Below are 24,059 nucleotides of genomic sequence, written 5' to 3' on the forward strand. Positions count from 1 at the left end.
GTATAAATTCTCTTCATTTTTTAAAAATTTTTATCGGTCTTCTGGCATCAGCAGGCCTAACTCGATATCAAAAGTGATTATGTAATAATGTTCTTTCTATATTCACATGAACCGTATTTTAGATCATGAAGATAATATTGCTACAGATTATTCTTAATTCTTAGCATCACTAACTCTTTACTTATATAAAAATAAATTCCTTTCTAACTTAGACATTCGACTAACACATTTCTAATTACATAATATAAACGTAACGAATCAATTTTAACATGTTTACAAGGCAGGGAATATTAAATTTTAATACATCGAACCATCAAATACAATCAATTTTAAACGGGGTTTTTATAAATTCATCCCTTTTATAATAAACACAAATGAACGAATTACTGATAATTAAAATAATGCATAAATTAACTATTTTCTGGCTATATAAACAAAACTAATTGAATTTAAATTGGATAAAATGTGTTGTTCATTATTATTATAATGGAATCCCATAAGTCGTACTAGTATATTATAATATATGAGAGTTGCATTTTATACTTGGGGACTTGTAAATTATCGTAAACTTCGTTAATTTTACGGTACACAACAGAGTTGCCATATTTAGCAAAATTACCACATTTTAATGATATTTATTTCCTAATAATATTGTTTTATGGATATTGACGTTTACGAAATTGTTCTCGTGGGCAATAAGTGTTATCATATGATTTCCGTTAAATAATATAACTATCCTGACATGTAGTAGGTCGCTTCAGTGAGTGATCTGCTGTAAAACTTATAATCTAAATATTATTCTAGATACTATACGAACTTATTTTAATGGCTTATTCTAAAGGCTATTCTTGAGATTATTAAATCTCACTTTATGTGTTTATTAATCAATTCGTATGGTAGTTTGCATTTGAGCCCACACGTCATCGCCCACCTTTAACTGTTTGGCAGTAAACTACATTGAGATGCACTAATAGTATTTCAGAGTACTTTATAATAGCACTTAGAATGACACTCGTTATGATTTCTAAGGGGATATCGCGCTGAATCAGTTTGTTGGAGACGTAATACGGGGAATCGACGATGATTCGCAACACTTTATTTTGGAACCTCTGGAGTTTGGAACCTCCTATGTTAGATTTGCTAGTAGTACCCCACAGTTCAATACCATAGGTCCAAATGGGCCTAAATATTGACTTATACAGCAAAACCTTGTTATCTAATGATAGTTTTAGTTTAAGCTCAAGTGATTTGCGTTTTGTCACTATATATTTTTCCATGTCAAACGTCGATAAAAATGCATTCTCAGATATTTAACATTGCCTGCTTGACGAAACTCATGATTATTGAATTTTACTGACCGACAAGTTCTTCTACAAAGGGTGAATATCACATGGGTCACAGATTTAGTCTCATTTGCTTTGATACGCCACGTTTTCAACTACAATTCGACTTTTTTAAGATGAGGTTGGAGGTTTCTCGTGGCTGATATTGGATCCTCGTGTGACGATAAAACCATTGTATCGTCAGCATGTGTTGCAACAGTAGTATTTCTTGAGGTCGGTAGGTCAGCTGAATGGTAAAACACCCGAATATGTTGGGTGCAGGTCAGTGTATCCGTCACTCTGTTTGACATTAAAATGTCTGTCTGTGGGGTGTTATTTCAGTTGAGAGTGTGTATGGGGCAAAAGCTTTTTTAATTTAATGTGCAGTCCAGTGTGTTTCACCTTATCGAACGCCTGAGATATATGGATAAATGCAACGGAGCAATATACTTTATCGTTTAAGTTTTTGTTAATTTGGTTGACTAATATATGTATTTGTTCTGTTGTTCCATGTTTATTACGGAAGCCAAATTTATGGTATGGAATAATATGTCTCTCCTTTGTGATTATTTTGAGTCACTTAATGTATAGTTGTTCAAAAAGTGTAGAGATCACAGGTAACAGGCTCATAGGCCGAAAAAAGGAGAGAAATAGTTATTATATCACTTATCAAGAGTTCATTAATAAATGTTGATCCACTAATAAACGTTGACTAAATACATTCAATATACATTCACTGTATATTACCAATTTAGTACTGTAGTTCTAAATAAATTTTAGTTCGATTTTTCGACTATAAATGGAAAAAATAAGATTTCTGGGCACCTGTAGATATTATTGAATAGAAAAAGAGTTGAAAATTGTTTCAAAAATACGTAAAATGCGTATATTTCATTTAAATAATATTAATTTGTTAATTCATCATCTCAAAAGTGTTAATTATTTATAGTTTTCAATGTAAGATTGCTAAAATCAAAAGGCAACTCTCTTACATCTTACGGAAGTATAAATATAATTTTTTTTTTTTTCTAAAATACACTAACAAGTTTTCTCGTAAATAAATCCACATGCCCAATATTCTAATTGAAGCTAATTCTGTGCACTTTAAATCCATTTTATTCCCAAGCTATAGGTAAAATACACTTGACTCCCTTTGGAGCATATGTGCAACTATATAAGAAAGTTGGTCTGTATTTCTGCACAAATTTTCAAGATTCTATATGTTAGGGTGTCAAGTGCATTTTTCCTTTGTCAGTTCTAGTTCACGTGGTCTGGATTAAACTGACAAAATTGACGTAGGTTGCATTTGACGCTTTAGCAGTAGATTAGCAAATTTGTGTAGTAGAGTTTACCATTAAATTGGCTGTTGTAGAGTAGTATTTTCCATATTATATTTGTTTCAATGGTATATCTAAATAAGGAATACCTTAGAAGTAAATTGAATTGAATAGAAACAAATTAGATATTGAATTGAACGCCATGTAAGAAGATATCTTGCATCTGTCTATTTAGTAGAGATCTACATTAACAGTTTTGATGGTACCATACATCAACACTTTCTGACCGAGACTCATAGACCGGGAGATCAGCTTTTGATAGTTAGCCACAATACACCACAAAAAAAAAACTCTTGATAATTTGATCTGGGTTTCCGTCTAACAGGTCTTGCAATTTATTGTCCTCAAGCTTTTCACAAAATTATCATATTCAAATCATTAAAATCAAAGTCGATAATTGGGACATGAAGGAGCGACATCACCATTAGATTCTAAAATTAAACAACCTATGTGATTAGTTTCAAAAATTATAGTGTGTGGCCAATTTATTAGGGATAATATGAAAATTATTTAATAACTTCTTTGTTATCGATTTCTATAACAAATGATTAATTGAAAGTCTCCTATATATTTTTGATTTTTATCTGTAATCTATTGGGATTATAAAAACTACAAAAAAATATACGAGACAGTTTTATAATCTTCGTTTTAGCAATTCTAATATTATTAAAAAATAACAGAATTATTGGGGATATGCTCTCAATACATGTTTTTGTATCGTCATTCTCTGATCGGAGTTTCAATTAACTACTGCTTGATGGTAGTCGCTTCTTTCGGGATCATCCGTTTGGTGATTCTCCACATGTTTTTCATGAGATTAATATTTGATGAAGGTCACTGCCCAAGGAAAAACAGTTATTTTTTCTGCCAAATATACAGTAAAACTTCTAGCTTTGTGACACGGTACCGAACCATACATACAAGAATAGTTGTCATCATCAGGGTACTATTGATTAATCTACTGTAGTAACGGGGTTTCTAGTACTCGCTTGTCTTGTGTCCTTGTCCTTTCTACAATATATAGGCATCCTATGCCTTTGGCTGAGATAACAGACCACACCATGGCACTAACCAAGTATTTAACCCTCCCTAGAAGGCAATCGGCATGGAGTACACCAGGGTTATCAAAGAACTCTGTAAATCAAAATTTGATAGGTTGACTCGTCGGAAAGCCACATCTGTAGATTAATAGAAATGATACCAGAAAATCATTATTGACCAATTGTATGATTCAAAAAGTTATATTTACTCGACTCCAATCTTATTGGAGTCGTTTCTTTTTCATATTGTCATTTAGGCTTGGTTTTGTGGAAGGTCACCACCTTATTAGCATATCTTTAATTTGTGTTTGTTAATAATTTAATTTGATATTTCTGAGTTTTCGGTCAGTATGAGGTGTATCGATTCTTTTCCTGTCACATTTGCCAATTTGACTTACCTCAAGGGCCTTCTAATTATCAATTTCATTTTTAATTTGATTAACGACAGACTAGAGACAGACAGAAACTCCCGCAAGAGCTGCTACCTCTCTGTGGGAATATGTGGAGTGCAGTAATAACGTTTGTGTCTCTCTACATTTTCTTAAAGACGTGTCCAAAACTTTACGCATCCTCATAATCGAATAGCAAACATAATAACATCTAAAACATAGTAAAAGTATTATTATATGGATTATTACTAACCGTTTGATAGTTTTAGACACAAAAGTCGGTTAAAAGTAATGGAATTACAATCCCTAGTCAATATAACACCAATACTGTAAAGGGCGAAGTCTCAACTTCACAACAACAATAATATTGCTACCAGTACCTATTACTAACCCTAAAATTAACTAAACCTAAAAATTTACTATTACCCTAAAATTAAATAATCGTTTAAAACATATTTTATTCAAACAAATATAATTGCTTAATAAATATAACAAATAAATACCACGAATTCACCAACAACAACTACAAAGGTTGGCAACGCCGGTGCACTGGTACCATGAAGTTCCAGGCTATAAAAGACCATCACGACGACGTCTCGTTCTCTTTTCTTTTCTCCATCCCCTTGTAATAGTACCACTTCCACAGCGCTACCGTACTTCCTCTATATAACCTAATATCCTGTCAATTCTCCCGTCGACCACATGTATAATTTAATATTAAAATAAACAGTATTTCTTCAACCAATGTTTTCAGTTCTCATGCAAATGCCTTCCAAAAATAGTAGTGAGTGTTCTGACAAATAATCGGAGCGGCAGCCACACATTTCGACCGACTGACCGACCCGATGAACATTCCTATAAATCGATAAATTACATAAATAAAAATATGTATCCACCTGCTGTTTTACATGATTGGCGTGTGTACACATTGAATAACTCAATTATATTAAATCGTAAACTATTACTTTATTATACACTCTATTCAGTTATTTTGTGCATATGTTACGTCATCTAAATTTGTCACATCAAAAGGTCGCAATGTTGCTTCATCAACTCTAAGTTTTAGATCAGTTTAGCTTTGGCATACTACAAAATTCCAATCTAAGTTAAATGATTCAACAAAAATATTATAAAATGTAATTTATTTTACCATTATAGCACATCTTAAAACTACATTCAATTATATAGCTACAATAGTTTATAGGTTAGATTTATAACCTCTTATCACCATTGCTTTCAAGAAATTTACATCATATGCGCACGTCTGAAAACCGGACGATTTTGACAGGCTCGTTTGTTTACGTATTGGAACTAGACAGACAGCATTGTGTCTCTTTTTAGTTAGAATAAAATGAGAAGGAAGATATTTTCTGATTCTAATTTTTTTTTGTATAACATCTTTATTAGATACGCTTAGTACAATCTTAATTATAAATTAATTTATTACTACATTTCATTTGTACTTGAATTAATTCACAAGCAAGACGAGTGCGAGAAAATACATCAATATGTATTCCTCAATAGATTCTAAATATATACAAAAACACTTTGAATAAACAGTAGATTGTTACCAATACTTATCGTTGATGAAGGCACACTTGTCATTAGGATAAGGAATTTTCCGTGGATTACTTTTTTCCATGCCTAATATAATTTCTTTTTCAATATAATCGAAAACGGTTTATTGAAATATATATTTTAGAGTATACAGTCTTTTTAACAAAATTTATTTTATCGAGATAGATACATTTTATCTGCGAAAAGGCGTAGACAGCAACTTAAGACTTTTACTGCATTTTAGGCTGTTGAAGCTATCCAGTTTCCTATCACGCCATCGGAATGGAACATTTATAAACGCCTCGAAGAGTGGTAACTTATCGGCTTTAAAAAGCTTCGAAACTTATTTCTTTAAACGAGAACCTCCTTATCTGACTGCATAAAGAAAAAGGGAGTTTTGAATAACATTAACATACATTTCTTTTTGTTTCTATATAGACTATATGTTACGTTATTCTTCGGTGTTTGGTAAATGTAAATATCGCGGTACTATATCAATCATATCTGGATGTTTATTATTCTGAGCGATATATCAAGCGTAAATAATGTTGACGGGTACCGTTTCTGATCTCGGTTAATTTTATGTTTCATTTGTGTTAATAAGTAATCAATCAAATTGTGCCAGATGTATATTTCTTGGTAAATCATTAGTTTTAGTCTCTAAGCCAGCTTTAGACTATTATCCTCAGAAGATGAAGCAAATGAAAGATATATAGCCTACTAGCGACCCGCCCCGGCTTCGCACGGGTGCAATGCTGATACTAAATTAAATACACTACAGAAAAAATATGAACGTTGTATATAAAAACATAGCGGCCCGCTCCGACTTTGCACGGGCATAAAATATATATGCCTATGTCACTCAATGAAAACATGATTAAAATCGATCCAGTATTTTTGGTTCATTCATTACTGCCCTTGGCCTGCACGCATTAAATTTGGAGTAAAACAATTCCTCTTCCCCTATACTTACTATGAAGATTTCCTAAATTCATACAATTTTTATTACATTACACATTTTTAAACGCAAATTTTAAATTTGTAATATCTCCGAAAATATTTGTTTAATTTACATGCTGTAAGGAACCATATTGATCTATATTAATTGCACACTGTATTTAAGGTACTTAATTCGATAAGGATTAATGCCGTATTGCTTAAAATAGCTTCGTAAATAAGCCATTTTCTCACGTAAAAAGTAAACAATAAAAATGGTTAATGTGGGTTATCCCTAAAAGATAAACATATACCATCGCGGACTTTTTTGTAGACCTTTTTATGGTGTACAATACTGTAGTACATTAATTTGATCTAACTCGTAGGGTTAGGCAGCGTTTTTGCTAATTGCTAAATAAGCCTAAAAAAATAGGTTAATTTACGACATCACGTTAGAAACCTCTAAAATTAGCAATGTTGCCTTAGTATATTATGCATGTATTATACATATAAACCTTCCTCTTGAATCACTCTATCTATTGAAAAAAACCGCATCAAAATCCGTTGCGTAGTTTTAAGGATTTAAGCGCACATAGAGATATAGGGACAGAAAAGGCGACTTTTTTTTGTACTATGTAGTGATACTAAATAGTAAATATAATAATAAAACAAGAATTTTATAACAAAATAAATTATTATTTTGACATTGTAGTATATCCAGTGCATATATTATCGAGGGATTTAAACTAAAATTATTTATACAGCCACAATAGTTTGTATGTTGATATCCCCTAGAGGCATAATCCACCTAAGTGACAATTGTATATCCAAATAATGTATATTACTTTCATTAGAGAGCATATGTACTTTGTTATGTTTAGTTATAATTCCCTTCGTTGCTATATTTCTTTGTTAAGTAATTCTAACATAAATGTATTTCTTTTGTTACTACTTGTGTGCATTATTTTTGATAAAATTGTATAATCACTGCATTCTCCCTAATTATTTTGCCATATATGCAAAGCAGTTAGTATTCACTCTCTCCTAAATAATTTTAACCAAATGCTCTTGTATATTGTGAACAATTACACACATATATATCTAAGAACATAAATCTTTCACACCATACAATACAATATTTACAGTTATCCTACAATAATTAAATACTCACCTTTAGTTGTTTTTACTTCATGATTCCATATCCAAAAGTTTCATTCAGTCACTCCCACTGAGCCACTGTTCAAGACAATAATTGGTACTTTATGTAATAACGATTAGAAAAATAGTCAAAGTGTGAATTTGACAGGAACAGTAATTTCAATTTTCAGTCTCTATTTTTTTACTATCCACTATTTAGACTGTTTTGCGACTATCGACGGTTTCTACTAGCGTTGGGAACTATCGACTGAAAACAGTCGAAACAGTCGATAGCCGCAAAACAGTCGAAACAGCCGATAGTCGCAAAACAGTCGATAGTCAAAAAACTAGCGACTGAAAACAGTAATTACTATTTTCAGTCAAAAGCAGGGTTCGCCTGTTTATTTCAATTCGTCATGTCAGACGAAGATGTACGAATCCTTTCCTGTATATATTGGGTGAGAGGAAAGGACGGAGATAATTGCTTGGGCCAGTTAACTTAATATGTGCTTATATTTTCCAACGGTAGTATAAGCGAGACGGAGATGTTTAAATTCCTTCAAGTACTGGTTTTTACAATTTTCAGTTCAGTTTCGAAAGCTAATTAAAACCATAAATGTTTTTGTAATGGCTGTCGTTTATAAATTAGATTATAAAGCGATATTTGAGAATCTTGTAGGAGAGTATAGACTACATTTTTGTCAGCAAATAAGTTCTCTATAAGAGAGGTTCGACGAATCTGGAATTTTGGAGAAATATTTGGAAAGCAATTAATATTTTCTATATAAGATAGCATTCTTTGATTTTTGCTTATAAAGTAATCTTAATTTTAACTTAAAATCTAGACTGAACAATTTTAAATAAATATAACCCAACTAGTATATACGAAATTTGTATCCTGACCACTAATAATGTTGCAACGAATTGTGTTCACTTTCAGGGCCTATTACATTCTACGACACCCCTGAAGTTCAACAAGGTGAAGAACTTTCCACCATCGTGCTAAGATGTACTGCCAGTGCTACTGTCACCTGGTTAGTTGATGGAGAAGACGTAAAAGGTATTTATATTTTTACTAAGGCCCCCAATAAACGCAAGTTAATCCACGATTTTAATTAGGTCCAAAATACGAGATAATTCAAGATGGCTTGGTAATTAACAATCTAAGCAAAGAGGACGCGAACAAAACTTATATTTGCAAAGCGGTAAACGAAGCTTCAGGCACATGGAAGGACCGAATGATTACTTTGAAAGTTGTTCGTAAGTATTCTTCGTTTCTTTAATAAATATTTATTTCGAACGGCATAGAAATATGAAAGCATCGTTATAATATTTACTTAAAAAGGTATATATAGTCAACTGAAAACAGTAGTGACACGTGTGTCAATATGTCTCTCTCGAAAGTTGTAAAATCGTTTTACAGTCAGACGATATTATCCTTCTCATTTTATTCTATATAAGAAGAGATAGAATGCTGTTAGAGAAGTTTGATCATGTAACCGAAAGAGCCTGCAAAAGTTGTCCGTTTGTCAAACGTCTGCAAAATTGCTTAAAATATTATAATTACGGGTTATAAACCGGCAAACATTTTTTATATTTAATAATATATTATTACTAGTCGTTTCCGTCTAACCTACAATTTGTCTTGATGCTAACTTAAATCTAGGTATATAACTAGGAGAACCAATTGGCCCTAACTCAGCCTCTGGTGAAATAATATTTATACATGTCACTGCTGAAATATTTAATATATGCACCTCACTACACAACACTACACAAGATCAGATGGTTTGATCCTTTTGAGTCTGTGTCCTGTTCTGGTTGTATCCAAAAGTTGTAATATTTCAATATTAGTATGAGAAGGGAGTCTTTCCTCATGCCCCCTTGCAATTCTCTTGATTTTTTGACTGACTGTGGGTATCTGAAGGTCTCGATATAGGTAATCAGTCCTATAGTATTTGGGTGCACCCACAATAGCTCTCAGGACTTAGTTCTGAAAAATGTGTATTTTATTAATGTTATTCTTTGCAGAACATCCCCATAATTGAACTCCGTATGTCCAGATAGGTTTCAATATTTGCTTATATAATAGCAATTTATTATATACTGATAATAGTGATTTTCTTTAAATTAACCAGTACATTTTCCTGTATTTCAATTCCAGTTCTTTTCCTTTCTTTTTTATATGTTCCTTCCAGCGAAGTTCCGCATCGAGATTCATTCCGAGATATTTAGCGTTGTTGCTATATGGAATGATAGTGTTATTTAATGTTATTGTTGCTTGTACTGTCTGTTTATAGGTGAACTGCATATGTACAGATTTACTTTTATTAATTCTTATTTTCCAAGCTTGTGTCCAATTATTTATATTGTCACTTGCCGGTTGCAATTTTCGTGAAGCTTCTTCCCTATTGTCTCCGACAGCTATAATCGCAGTATCATCAGCAAATGTAGACAACGTGATATTTTCCATTTGTGGTATTTCACAAGTGTAAAGTAGATAAAGCATTGGTCCCAGTGCACTTCCTTGTGGTACACCTGTTTTAGCTTTTTTTATTGTAGAGTAAGCTTCTTCTTGCTTGACTCTAAACATTCTGGTTCTAATGTATGATTTTAATAGTTCGGTGTGTTTTTCTGCTAGCATTTTCGGTAGTTTATGAACAAGGCCTTCGTGCCAAACCTTATCGAAGGCTTGTGCTACATCTAAGAATATAGCTGAGCATACTTTTTGAGTTTCGTAGACTTTTTCAATAACATCTGTTATTCTGTAGACCTGGTCAATTGTTGAGTGTTTGTTAATAAACCCAAACTGGTGTGTTGGCATTAGGTTTTTTCTCTCTATGATCGGTATTATTCTTTTCAACAGGAGTTTTGATTTCTTCCAAATGTCTGGGACATGTTTTCATCTAAATACTGTATTGATCAAGTTGGTGAGTTTTATAATTCTCTTTCCTGGTAGTTTCGGCAGCAATTATTAAATCGTAGCCTGGTGATCTCTTGGGGTTAATGTCAGTTTTAATAACCTTGGTTAACTCTTTCGGCGTGACTAATTATAGTGGCTGTATAATTAATTGTAGTTTGAAGTTACTATAATGTTAAATTAAATTGTAATACATAACATTTTTGTTTCATTATTTTATTTATATTAAAATTTTGTTATAGGTCAAAGATAGAATAAACTAAAACTCAGAGTTGCTGCGGCAACATTGCGATGTTTTGACAGGTCACCCGTGTCACTACTGTTTTGGATAGTCTATAGTTTGACTGTCAACTACATACTTTCATATAATGTTCAAATATAGGATAATGTTTCTTATGGATCCTTGATAAATAAGATTTTTTATAGCGAACCTAAAATCACAATGTTTATGTTAGAAAAGTAATATTATATAGAATCAATCAAAAGTAAAAAAAAAACAATATGCATATATGATATATTATGTGTGATTTAATATTAACTATATACATTTAGAAAGTTAATTAACACAGTTTTACCAACTTAAAATGAATATTAAAACGAATATAAATTAAAACTAAACACAGTATGTGGCATATGTGTGCGGGGTACTATTTGAAACTTAAAACCAGTTAATTTGAAAAGTTTTTCAATTATTATGGTATAGAAAATGAAATTATATTTACTGTTATCTGATATTTCATTTTATTTATATACATAGATTCATAAATTACTTGAATATCAATGACTGAAAACGCATTTAAAAAGTCACATCATTCATTTTAAAGATTGCTATTTTCAATTTGAAGATTGATTGTGAAAAATTGGTAGAATGTATTGTATTCAAGGTACTGTCGATTAATAACCGCTACTTCTTCCCAGCCTACAAGAAATTTACGGATTCTATAATGAAAAAATGGTACATTTGTTTGCTAGAAAGGAATAGACCCATTTCTTGATATCTTCATAAGAAATAAAATAAATTATATGTCGAAGCACGTAATAATCGAGGGAGCAAGGTTTAAAGAATACGGAAGTGTCAAAATCGCCACTATTAAAACATGGAAACCAGTATTCAGAAGCTTATATCAATGGGGCATTGTTGTCATAAACTTCACAAAGAATTAAATGTCATTTAGCCACATTTTTCTTCAAAAATAAGAAAAAGTAAAACTTTCTGTAAATAAGATACACCCAGTATAAATTCAGACATTTCCAATGCACTAAAAAAATGTTTATTCACACTTCGACGAAATAACACATACTGAAATGTGAAGCTTCTTGTCCACGAGCCTCCAGCATCAGGTTTATTGTAAATATATCCGGTGCGATTTAACGCACACTGCATCATCTCCTCTAAATCCTTTAAAAGTAACTTATAGGCCAATATTGTATATATAGAAGTGTAAATAAAACCAAATTCTATAAATATTAAATAAAAAAATGTCTAAGATAAGATCAATAGAAATAGATATGCGATAATCACAAAAATTTTTAAAACATGGCATTTGATAAAACTTTTGTTGAAAGGCCGTATCACATCTAGATGGATATAGCAATTTCAAAGAATTGTATTTCGACTTGCATTGCTACCCACTCGTTAATCCAGATCTACCTCTCATTTACCATTGGCTGTTTGCAGATCTCAGAAGAATACACAACTGAAAAATGTTCAAATGCCAAAATGCTATTTTAAGAGCAATGGAAAATATTTTTTTAAAAGGCTTTAAAATAATTTAGAAGCACTGGACTGAAAATATTGCTGATGATATAATATAATAATAGGTACTGTTGAATTATTGAACCGCTTGAAGGACGAAATCGCCGATAAATGGCCGCATTTGGAGAAAAAGAAAGTGCTGCTTCACCAAGACAATGCACCGTGTCAAAAATCCATGGATTGGGCTTCGAATTGCTTCCTCATCTACCGTATTCCCCAGCGACTATTTCCTGTCCTCATATCTCAAAAGAATGCTCGCTGGGAAGAAATTTTCGTCGAATATTTTGAAGCAAGGGACAAATCGTACTATAAAATGGTATCGAAAAGTTTCAGGGTCACTAAAATCAGTGTATCACCGTTGAAGGGAATTATGTTCAATAAAAAACTAATTTTGCCAAAAAAAAGTGTTTTACTATGGTAGGCCGGGGAATTTTCAATTGATCTGATACATCAATCCAAAACCGATGAATTCTGATTGAATATAAAAGATGTTGTTATCTTCGGTGTTTGATTAATTAAATGTAAGGGTCTCTGATGATGGGGATCAAATCAAAATGGTGGAATAAGTTATGCATGAGATTTGTTTAAAAAATACCTATTACACGGAATCATCAGCATGTACATTACCCTATATATTCATGTGAGAGGGATAACTTTATTTAAAATGAATAAAAGTGATAATTCCATAAGTATTCTAGTGTTAAATAGTCCTCATACCAGCCCAGTTTGGTGATAAATAATTAGTGTTAAGCTATCCATTGTGAATTTAATTTAATCTTTCAACCAAATTTGTCATCAATTTCATATTGTGCTTTTAGGTAATTTAGAAGTAGATAAATTTTAGTTAAACTTTTTTTACTTTTTATATATATGTTTTTAACCATTTATACAGTTGTAACTATATTTCGAATATTTCGACAAGATATATTAACAAAAACCGGACGCTCTGAATCTAACGTGACATAAATTATCTATCATAATTTATCTCCAGAGATATTCAAACACATTTTTAACTGGATTCGAAACCGTGTTCTCCACTAATGACCGAACTAATCTTGACAAATGTTGCTAATCTTGAGTAATACCTTGGATAGACGGAAACTTTGGTTCTTTAATGCTTGTTCATTATTGTTGTTACTTAGAATTTTTTGTTGTTCAGGCGCTGATTTGTTTATTTTTCTAGTTATAGATATATTTTATTTAAACAATATATTTTTAATATTTTTATCAAACATAAGTTCATTTAAACAGTACTCATTATTCCGTCAAGATTGCTTTTGAAACAGTATTTGCATTTAGAAATATATTTAATACTAGAAACAAAAATAATAACATAAAAATATTTCATTTTGTATTATATCGCATCGGTTACATTTGTTGCCTACTTTATATTGAAACCTCTCACTGACAAAGCTTCAGTTCCTCTGTCATTTCCTCAAAGTGTCGACAATTTTATTTTCAATACATTGAAAATGTCTGAATTTGTACCAAGTAAATCACACTTTCAATTTTTTACTTCAATTTCAAGGAAAAGGCGGTTGAAGGTTACCGAATGCTGTAAGAAGCTTATGTCAACATTGATTTAATTAATTTCAGCATACGAATATTGGATTTGATGGTTTAAATGTGGTGATTTTGACATCTAAGGCAAAAAGCTTGTCCTGGACATCTAAGAAAATGCGAAGACGAGGATTTGAAATCATTACTCTATGATGATCCATGCAAAACCTAAGAACAATATGCGCAAGTATTGGGAGTAATACAACAAACTATTTTCAATTGCTTCAAGAAGATAAGAATGATCCAAAACCTTCGATATTTTCTACTTTATCAAAGCCAAGAGACATTGAAAATCATCTAGTCATGTGTGAAATACTGCATTAACTGCAAAATCGCAAACGTTTTTTGCATCGTGTTGTTACTAGGGTTAAAAACTGGATTAATGAGTATAATAAGAAGCGTCAGCATCAACGGCAAAACCTCTATCTATGGCAATCTATGGTTCCAAGCTGAAGATCTGTATTCGGTGAGATCAGTTTGCTGCAGAATACCATATACTGCTAGAACCCGATAAAATCATCACTACAATATACTACAATTGATACGGTTAAGCTTAGCACTGCGCGAAAAATAACCAAAATATGAGCAATGATCCAAAAATTTTATTCGCTATTATTCAGCATGACAATGCTCGACCGCATATTGCAAAACCAGTGAAAACATACATGAAAATATTAAAATGGAAAGTGCTACAGAAGCCTCTTTATTCTTCAGACCTTGCTCCTGCTAACTGTATGAGTCGTGACCTGTCTAAGCAGCGCTTCATTTCTTATGAAGATATAAAAAACTGGTAGATTCATAGATACCTTCAAAAAATACATAATTCTTCCAAGACGGAATCCATAAATTACCTGAAATGTAGGAAAAAGTAGTGGCTATCGATGGACAAAACACATTCTACCGATTTTTCCATTAAAACTAATTTATAGGACCATAACAGGTCAATTGAAAAATTCCCGGCCTGTCAAAGAAAAACACATTTTTTTAGCAAAATTAGTTATTTTTATTCAATATAATTCCCTTCAAGGGTGATACAGTGATTATAGCGACCCCCAACTTTTCGATAACATTTTTGCAGTACAATTTTTCTATTGCTTCAAAATAGGCCCCAGTTTCCCGGCAAGCATTCTTTTGAAATCTGAGAACAGAAATAGCCGCTGGGGACCAGATCTGGAGAATATGGTGGATGAGGAAGCAGTCCAAGCCCAATTCATGAATTTTTGCCATCGTTTTCACTGACTTGTGACACGATGCATTGTCTTGGTGAAGTATCAATTTCTTTTTCTTCAAATGTGGCCGTTTTTTGTCGATTTCGTCCTTCACACGGTCCAATAACGCTGTGTAATAGTCACTGTTGATGGTCTTTCCTTTTTCAAGGTAGTCAAGAAGGTAGTTTTAGATTGTCAGTGAAAATTATTCCATGAGCACCCCAAAATACACACGGCATAATAATGCCAGCCGACTGTTGCGTTTTCCCACGCTTTGGAGCGGGTTCATCGTGTGCAGTCCTCTCGGATGACTGTCAATTAGACTTCGGAGCGAAATGATGGAGCCATGTTTCATCCGTTGTCACACATCGACGCAAAAAATCGGTTTTATTACGCTTGATCATTTTCAAACACTGCTCCGAATCATCAACTCGTCGTTACTTTTGGTCTTCAGTGCTCATTTCACCACGTCTAAACTTAACATACCAATCCTTGATGGTTGATTTACCTGGGGCAGTATCCGTAAACTCGGCATCAAGCCAAGTTTTTGCTTCAACAGTATTTTTTCCCTTCAAAAATCCGTTTTTTCCACAATATCAAAAGTTACTTCACTCAAAATGCTATAATTTACAAACTGATGATCCGACAGCTGCCAAACGTATACGCGCATCTTTTGAGGGTTAATGCTAACTACAAAAAATATATAGATTTAATTTTAGTAGCGCCATCTATGTGTCAGGCAGTGGACTTTTCATTTGACCTGTTATATACATTTTTTAATTAGGTATTCCTGACCTATATGTCCACTCACAGTGGTGGGCACTAACTAAGTTTTATATCTATTTCACTAAAAAAAACACTAGAAAATCTGAGAAGATAATGGGTAATAGTAATAATAACAAAGTTTCTGGGAAATTATATTCTAAGAAACTTAATGAAATTATTAAAAAAATTTATTCCAGAACATTTATTGGACCTTTATAGTAATATTTAGAACCAGATATTTTACATAGAAAGTCACTTGAAGTATTGTATACTGGACAGAATGTTGAAACAATAAAATTGATTGATTGTAATAAAAAAACAAGTTTTATTCTGTTTAATCGTGCTTTTAAAATGACAAAATAATTAACTGACCCTAACAGCACTGTTTTTAAATTAATGAAAGAAATAAACTATAAGATAAAACAAAACACAAAAAAATTAATAATCTTAGTTCTGTACGACCACTATTCAAAAGCTACCCAAAACCCGAGTAGCAACACGATCCAATTTGGAATTCTGATGCGAAATATATTGGATTGAAATTAATAAATGCCAGAACTAAACAGTTGCTTATAGATCACCCGGGCTGCTGGGGCAGGCGTGTTTTTGTATCAGGTTGAGAGAGGCGCTTTAGTGTATCATTGTTTTTTGTTCGCGCTAATAAATGTTCGCTTATATTTAATGCCTTCGTTTAATCTCACTTTTCCGGTTAATGGCATAATAAACGGAAATGTGGTTTTTTGTCTGTTCGTTGTTCATACAGAAATGAGTTAGCGACCGAAATACATAATTAATCTAATAAAATCGTAATTAAGTTAACCAAATTATTTTATTAACACTTTTATATCAATAAAATCAAGTAATTGAAATAATACATGGCTATATATATTATGATAATCTTTTTTCTTAAAAAAAAACATTTATTGTGACAAATTGATACAATGTTCAATGTATTAATCGACTTAGAGGAAAACTGAGGTTCTTCGAAACATGAAATTTGAGATGGCTAAAGCCTATATGGAGGAAGAATTTATGGGCCTGAAACTTTTATGTAATACGAGTTACAAATAAGTAAATTCGAATAAAACCAAAAACAACCAAATCAAGCAACAAGGAATAGCTATCAGATCGATGACACAAAATATATAAACAAATATTTTTGGCTCTATTTTCATTGGACCTGGCTGTACAATTATCATTGTGGTATAACAGGTCAATTGAAAAGTCCCCGGCATGACACATAGATGGCGCTACTAGAATTAAATCCATTTGCTTTTAGTTAGCCCTAACCCTCAAAAGATGCGTGTATAAATTTGACTGATCTCGGATCATTAGATTCTGAATTATAGCATTTTGAGTGAAGCAACTTTTGTTATTGTGAAAAAAATGGATAAAAAGGAATTTCGTGTTGAATTTCTTTTTGAAGAGAAAAAGTACAGTTGAAGCAAAAACTTGGCTTGATGCCGAGTTTCTGGACACTGCCTCAGAAAAATCAACCATCAATGATTGGTATGCTAAGTTTAGACGTGGTGAAATGAGCACCGAAGACGGTGAACGCTGTGGACGTCCAAAAAAGGTTGTTATCGACGAAAACATTAAGAAAATCAACAAAATGATTTTGAATTATAAAGATATCAACTGAACGTGAACATCATATTATTTACGAATATTTGGGTATGAGAAAGCTCTGTGCAAAGTAGATACCGCAAGAGCTCACTTTTGACGAAAAACAACGTCGAGTTGATGATTCGGAGCAGTGTTTGAAAATGATCAAACGTAATAAACCCGAGTTTTTGCGGCAATATGTGACAATGGATAAAACATGGCTCCATCACTTCACTCCGAAGTCCAATGGACAGTCATCCAAGTGGAGAGCACACGATGAACCCGCTCCAAAGCGTGGGAAAACGCAACAGTCGGATGGCAAGGTTATGGCGTCTGTATTTTGGGATGCGCATGGAATAATTTTCATTGACTACCTTCAAAAAGGAATGACCATCAACAGCGACTATTACATAGCATTACTGGACCGTTTAAAGTATGAAATCGCCGAAAAACCGCCGAATTTGAAGAAAAGGAGAGTGCTGCTTCACCAAGACGATGCACCATGTCACAAGTCAGTGAAAACGATGGCAAAAATCCATGAATCCGGCTTCGAATTGCTTTCTAATACATCGTATTCTCCAGATCAGGCCCCCAGCGACTATTTCCTATTCTCAGATCTCAAAAGAATGCTAGCTGAGAAGAAATATTCGTCAAATGAAGATGTGATCGCCGAAACTGAGGCCTATTTTGAAGCAAAGGACAAATCGTACTACAAAAATGGTATCGAAAAGTAGGAGGGTCACTATAATCAGTGTATCACCCTTGAAGGGAATTATGTTGAATAAAATAAAACTAATTTTGCCAAAAAAAAATGTGTTTTACTATATGCTGGGGACTATTCAATTGACCTGTCATAGGCCAGCAACTCTAACAAATTTATCTTGTGGACTTCCGAAGTGAAGAATAATCGAATTGTCCAATAACTATAATATATATATATATATATATATATATATATATATATATATATATATATATATATATATATATATATTATATTATTATTATCGCATGTTATCGCATGTTGTTCAGTACCTGGACAAAACTGTAAAACCTTACGATAGAAGCCAATCTGAAAATATGAAATTTAACCTCGGGTCTGATGTTGTAGATAAGCCAAGATTACCTCCAGATACACCCTACAGACGCTACATGAAAACCGAGGAAGTATACGGTTACTACAACAGTTGGATCAATCTGACCTGCGAAGTCGAAGCTTCTCCGCCACCAACATTCAAATGGTTCGACAATAACAGAAGAAAGAAAATAGGCCATGAGCAAAATGATACCTTCTATAAGTCAATATTAAGAGTAAGTATTAACGGTATAACATAGATAATCTGTTTAGCATTAGATAATATTTTACTATATTTTAATTTACCCAGTATATTGTCAACATGACATGAAAAAGAAATTTGTTCAAAAATAATAATTCTGCAGTTAAAATATTTCGATATTTTGTGATGTTCTTTTTTTAATAATAAATAAAATAATAAACCCAACTATGGGTGGGTATATTCGAACGTGGGCTCCGAACCACCGTCCCCAGCATTAAGCCGGGGCGAGTGACCAACTTTAGAAATCATCCCAGAAGACATCCGGTCTTACTCAGCCTGGTTACTGGAGTGACTGGGATCATTTTCTTTGTCGGATTTTACACTCAACTTTACGATCGTGGCCCAGCAGGATTCGAACCCGCGGCTATCGTAACAGTAGGAGGACCGTCCTATAGACTTTACCACTGCACCACCAAGCCGGCATTTTATCATATTATTCAAAAATAAATCAGCTAATTTGGTATAGTTGAGGTTTAGTAACAAAACGCCTATATTTGGCAATAAAAGCGTACTCATATATCTCCATATATCATTTATTTCAAATCCAAACATCTAAAAATCTATATTATACATCAGTGTCAAAAAAATGTAAAACATAAATAATCTGTTCAACAATAAATATAGGTACAATAGATATATCATTATTTATTTATTCATTTTATATATCTTATTAATAAATAAACAGTAAAGTAACAAAATCTTTAGCTATTACTATATAATGATTTATACTAGTATCTATGAATCTTTACCCTGTACTCTATCAAACTTCAAACATCTCGTAGAATACACATTATAATTAATAACCTATTAAAATATATATAACTACATATGTGTTTCTATTTCATTTTTTTTTTAATTTTGCTGATATACGAATGTCTTTTTTTGATGTTTGATATGAATGTTTGTTTTAGTTCCAACTGACTAAAGAAACTATGGGAACTTATAAATGTCAAGCATCAAACACCCATGGCATGTTGGAAATAATCTTCGAGGTTAGCAACGGTACGTACAATTTTTTTAAATAATGAGTTGAGGCAAACTAAATCTGTTTTCCAATATTAATCAAATATATGACTGTATATTGTTTTGATCCACGGCAACTTGGCCACTTTCTTGATAAAACCACAATTCCGTCATTGTAGATCTTCTGGGATTTCTGGCCTGGCCTTTTTGCAACACTAAGAGAGTTTAGGAGAGAGCAAAAAGAATTTTGGTCGCACGGAACAAGGTCTGGGCTATACAGTGGACATATCAAAACTTCCAACAATTTCTTTTTAATTAACTATTTCATTAGTATAATTCGTTGAAATAATAGAATACAATTAGTATCATCCTCCTATGCATCAACATATGATTTGAAATCGGTTGTGAGCCTTCCACAAATTCTACAGAAATCTACATATGGAAACTCGGTCTATTCAATTTTTCACTGTTAATTTATTTGAAATATTTAACACAAAAACCTTCATAATGAACAAGAAATAAGCGACTTCTGGAATTGGCGTTCAATTAAGCACTTGTCATCACAAACACCACATCATTTTCAAAGAGCCTACGTTGTATGTTTCCCTCTACGGAAGTAAATATAAAAAAAATTGAATATATTTGACTTTTATAACAATGTGGTCTTTGGATTTTAAGCATTAAAAATTAAATATTTATAAAGGACATGTCGACACACAAAACGATGACAAAAACCACACTATCTAATTCAAAACTAACCTTAAATCCTAATTTGCAATCTTATAACTCATTGTGCTTTTTCAAGATATAGTAGCTATTCTGCCACATTAGAACTATAAATTTAATATTGGTCTATAATTTTAAAGTACAACAGGTGGTATTACTGTATACTAAACCGAACAAGGTACATTTATAACCAACTTCATGTTGATGCTTCATTTTTCAGTATGTATCAATTCAAGTGCGAATAAAAAATGATCCAGTGAGTTGAAGTTGTCTCAATTTGTATAGAGCAAATAGTAGTGGTCTAAAGTTTTACTTTTTACCACAATTTGAAGATAATGGCCGTTCAAAGTCATCGACAGCTGAAGAAGTGCTACTCCACCCGCAGTATTCTCCAGTCCCTACGCATCTGACCACTTGTTTCGACATAGGAATCATAACCTATCCGAGCAGCGTTTCACTTGTTATCAATGTACCAAAAAATGGGTTGATTTATGGATAGCCTCAATGATACGCGGTACTTTCGAGATGGAACCCTGGTCTGCAACTTGCGGCTATAGATGAGCTTCAAATAAAAAAAACCTTAAAAAGCAATTTGCATACCATATTCTAATTTACCCAGTATACAATATGAAACGGAAAATTTGTTCAAGATTGATAATTCTGCAGTTAAAGTATTTGGATATTTTGCCATATTATTCAAAAATAAAACAACTAATTCGGTATAATTGATATTTAATACCAAAACACTTACAATAAACGCCGTACACATATTTCCATATATCATCTATTTCGTCTCCAAATATCTAAAGATCTATAACATACATCATTGTCAAAAAAATATTGATGATTTTTTCCAGAATTTCGAACGTATTTTTAAAAGACTACTTTTTATAATAGGAACCCAACCCTATCCACCAACATCCATGCAACTAAAGAAAGCTGAAGCACACAGTCTACATCTGGAGATCGAAGAACCTGATCAGGTTGACAGTAAAATGAATAACACCGATTTCAGAGTAGAATACCGTCCTTACAGCGAAAATGAGACCGAATGGGAAGCCGAGACATTTGCTCTCTCAGAAGGTAAGACTTGGTCTCAACGTCGTACAATACATAACCCAGAATATATCTGTTCCAGACAAAACATACATGTTAACAGGATTACACTCAAGAACTGAATACGAAGTAAGGGCCGCCACAGTAAACCAAGCTGGTATAAGCGAATTTACCAACACATCCATTTTCGAAACCTTAAATTTTGCTCCACAAATATCCTCTAGTTATCTAGTACATTTAATCTGTGTTCTCTTCAACATCTATGTATACAGCAGTCAGACGAATTTTCATTGACAATTATCTTTCTAAACTAGCCAGCTTATAATTAATAAAACACTGAAAAAAACAAAGATATGGGAGAAAAGATATGATATATATAAACGCATCAACTCTATTATAATTATGATAAAAATATATGATAAGAAAATTGGGTAACATTATGAGAGTGGTACTGGCTACTGCACTGATAGGTACGAACAATAAAACATATAAGACTGCTTAGTAGCTATTATATATTTTAAAAAGTGAAAAACTGTAGTATTATTAAGTGTTTATCAGTATGGTTTCAACATCATATGTCTACGCGTTTAAACTGTTCAGTATGTCGTTGTCTAAGTGTTTGCTATATAGATTAAGAAAACTTTCAAGGTACTAGTGCAAATACGCAGTCTTTTGGTACAATCTTCGAGAATTATGATTTTTTATTAATGAGTGTTGAAAGCCCGACGTATTTGATAATGACAGCTTGTGAATGTCGACTACAACTATATGTATATGAAACATATACCAAAATATTCGACACAATCTTCTGGCTTCGTTTAATAGAATATATATGGAAAAGTGTTAGTAATACAGATTGTTAGTAACTACGACTAATTGTATATTCTTCTAGAATATATATTTTGTAAATATGCAATACAAAACGAAATCATTCTTCGTCGTTCTGCAAGATGTATTTAAACTTTCATAACATATATTTTTGTAAAGCTCTGCACCAAATTTAATAAGGTTTCGTTTAATTTTAAAATAGAATTTTGTTGCTTTCGTTGATGTTGTTAATGACTTTATATATTTATTTTATTTTCAGAAACCTTGCTATTTAGGATCAGCCTGTGTGCATATTTCTGACTATAAATTGATATTTATATTTAATGTTTTACTATTCATATATTATATTAAGTCGGAATAATTATATACAATGTTAAATATTGTATAAATAGAGAATGACAGAATATAAAAATAATATTTAGGTTGCTTAGTTTGAGTTAGTTTGAAGCCCGAATGTATTTTTATGTATTTATCGAGGTTTTATAGAAATTATACTGTTCTTTTATAAAATTGTAATGGTGGATTTCATGAAATAGGAGCGATATAATATATTTCTTAACCCTTGTAAAAATTAAAAGTATAACGCAATTTATCATTGTACATACAGAGCCAAATGAATTTGTAAAGGTTTTTATTTTGAATTTAATATATATATTCCAGTTGTTATTGCCAATATCAATTTAGTTTTATTGAAGTCCTTGAACAACAAAAAAGTTTCTAAGGTATTGTACCACAATATAGAATTGGAAAACTTTAAAATATGGATATCATGAGTAACATTTCATTATTATTAAAGTTTTATATATTATATTTATTTTTTGTAAACTTTAAATAATATATATATAAATATATATATATATATATATATATATATATATATATATATATATATATATATATATATATATATATATATATATATATATATATATTGTATCAACTTTTAGTCCATTTTGGCTTTGACGACATTGACAGGCTCATTCGTTTGTCGACTAATAACGTGTTCGAACTAATCAGACAGCATTGTGTCTCTTTTTAACTAGAGTAAAATAATAAGGAAAATATTGTCTGACTCTAAAATTAATTTACAAATTTCGGCAGGTAATATATTAAACATCTTAATGATATATATACAAAAATACTTTGAATAGACCATAGAGTCGCTACAAAATAACAGGAAATTCAGATTAGCACTAAGTCTAATGTATTGCCTATTGTAGTTTGTAAACTTGTTTTAAAATCACATCGTACTTTCCTCCTCATTTTATTCTAGTTAAAAAGAGACATAAATATTAGGTTAGATAACTCCATCTTATAAATAATTAAGTCTGATACGTCCTAAGATGTGACCGATTCAACCTATAACCTTCGTCTAATTGTCAAATATCTGCAAAATTTTTCAAAACAATAGTAATGTGAAATATAAAAGGATATAAGCCGGCGAACGTTATTTGGACGCCTTGCTTGAATTGATACATTACAAATCGCTACTTAGTATTTTATTACTCCGACTGAAAATGTCGAAAATAATAAATAATCACCCAGAAAAACGTTACATCTGTTATCAATACCATCCAACAAGAACAAGGAATGAGATAATTGTTACTGGTAAAAGGC

The 24,059-nt window shown here is 32.0% G+C and overlaps 1 protein-coding gene across 3 annotated transcripts in view; it reads left to right on the top strand.

The window, feature by feature from the left end:
* LOC143192326 (neural cell adhesion molecule 1) overlaps positions 1-23,117 on the top strand; it is a 151,789-nt gene extending 128,672 nt beyond the window's left edge. For 2 of the 3 annotated variants that reach the window (XM_076397591.1, XM_076397593.1), the window contains 6 exons: positions 8,659-8,778; positions 8,838-8,978; positions 18,644-18,843; positions 19,781-19,871; positions 21,456-21,641; positions 21,697-23,117. In XM_076397591.1, the coding sequence (XP_076253706.1) occupies positions 8,659-8,778; positions 8,838-8,978; positions 18,644-18,843; positions 19,781-19,871; positions 21,456-21,641; positions 21,697-21,908 (950 nt within the window). In that variant the 3' untranslated portion in view covers positions 21,909-23,117. The remainder of the gene's footprint in view (positions 1-8,658; positions 8,779-8,837; positions 8,979-18,643; positions 18,844-19,780; positions 19,872-21,455; positions 21,642-21,696) is intronic. The other variant, XM_076397592.1, reaches the window with a different exon arrangement.
* The last annotated feature ends 942 nt before the right edge of the window (positions 23,118-24,059 follow it).

The sequence above is a fragment of the Rhynchophorus ferrugineus genome, unplaced genomic scaffold (assembly GCF_030347505.1).
Source record: "Rhynchophorus ferrugineus isolate W39M unplaced genomic scaffold, kcgeb_rfMv2 rfM3, whole genome shotgun sequence".
Taxonomy (NCBI): Eukaryota; Metazoa; Arthropoda; class Insecta; order Coleoptera; family Curculionidae; genus Rhynchophorus; species Rhynchophorus ferrugineus.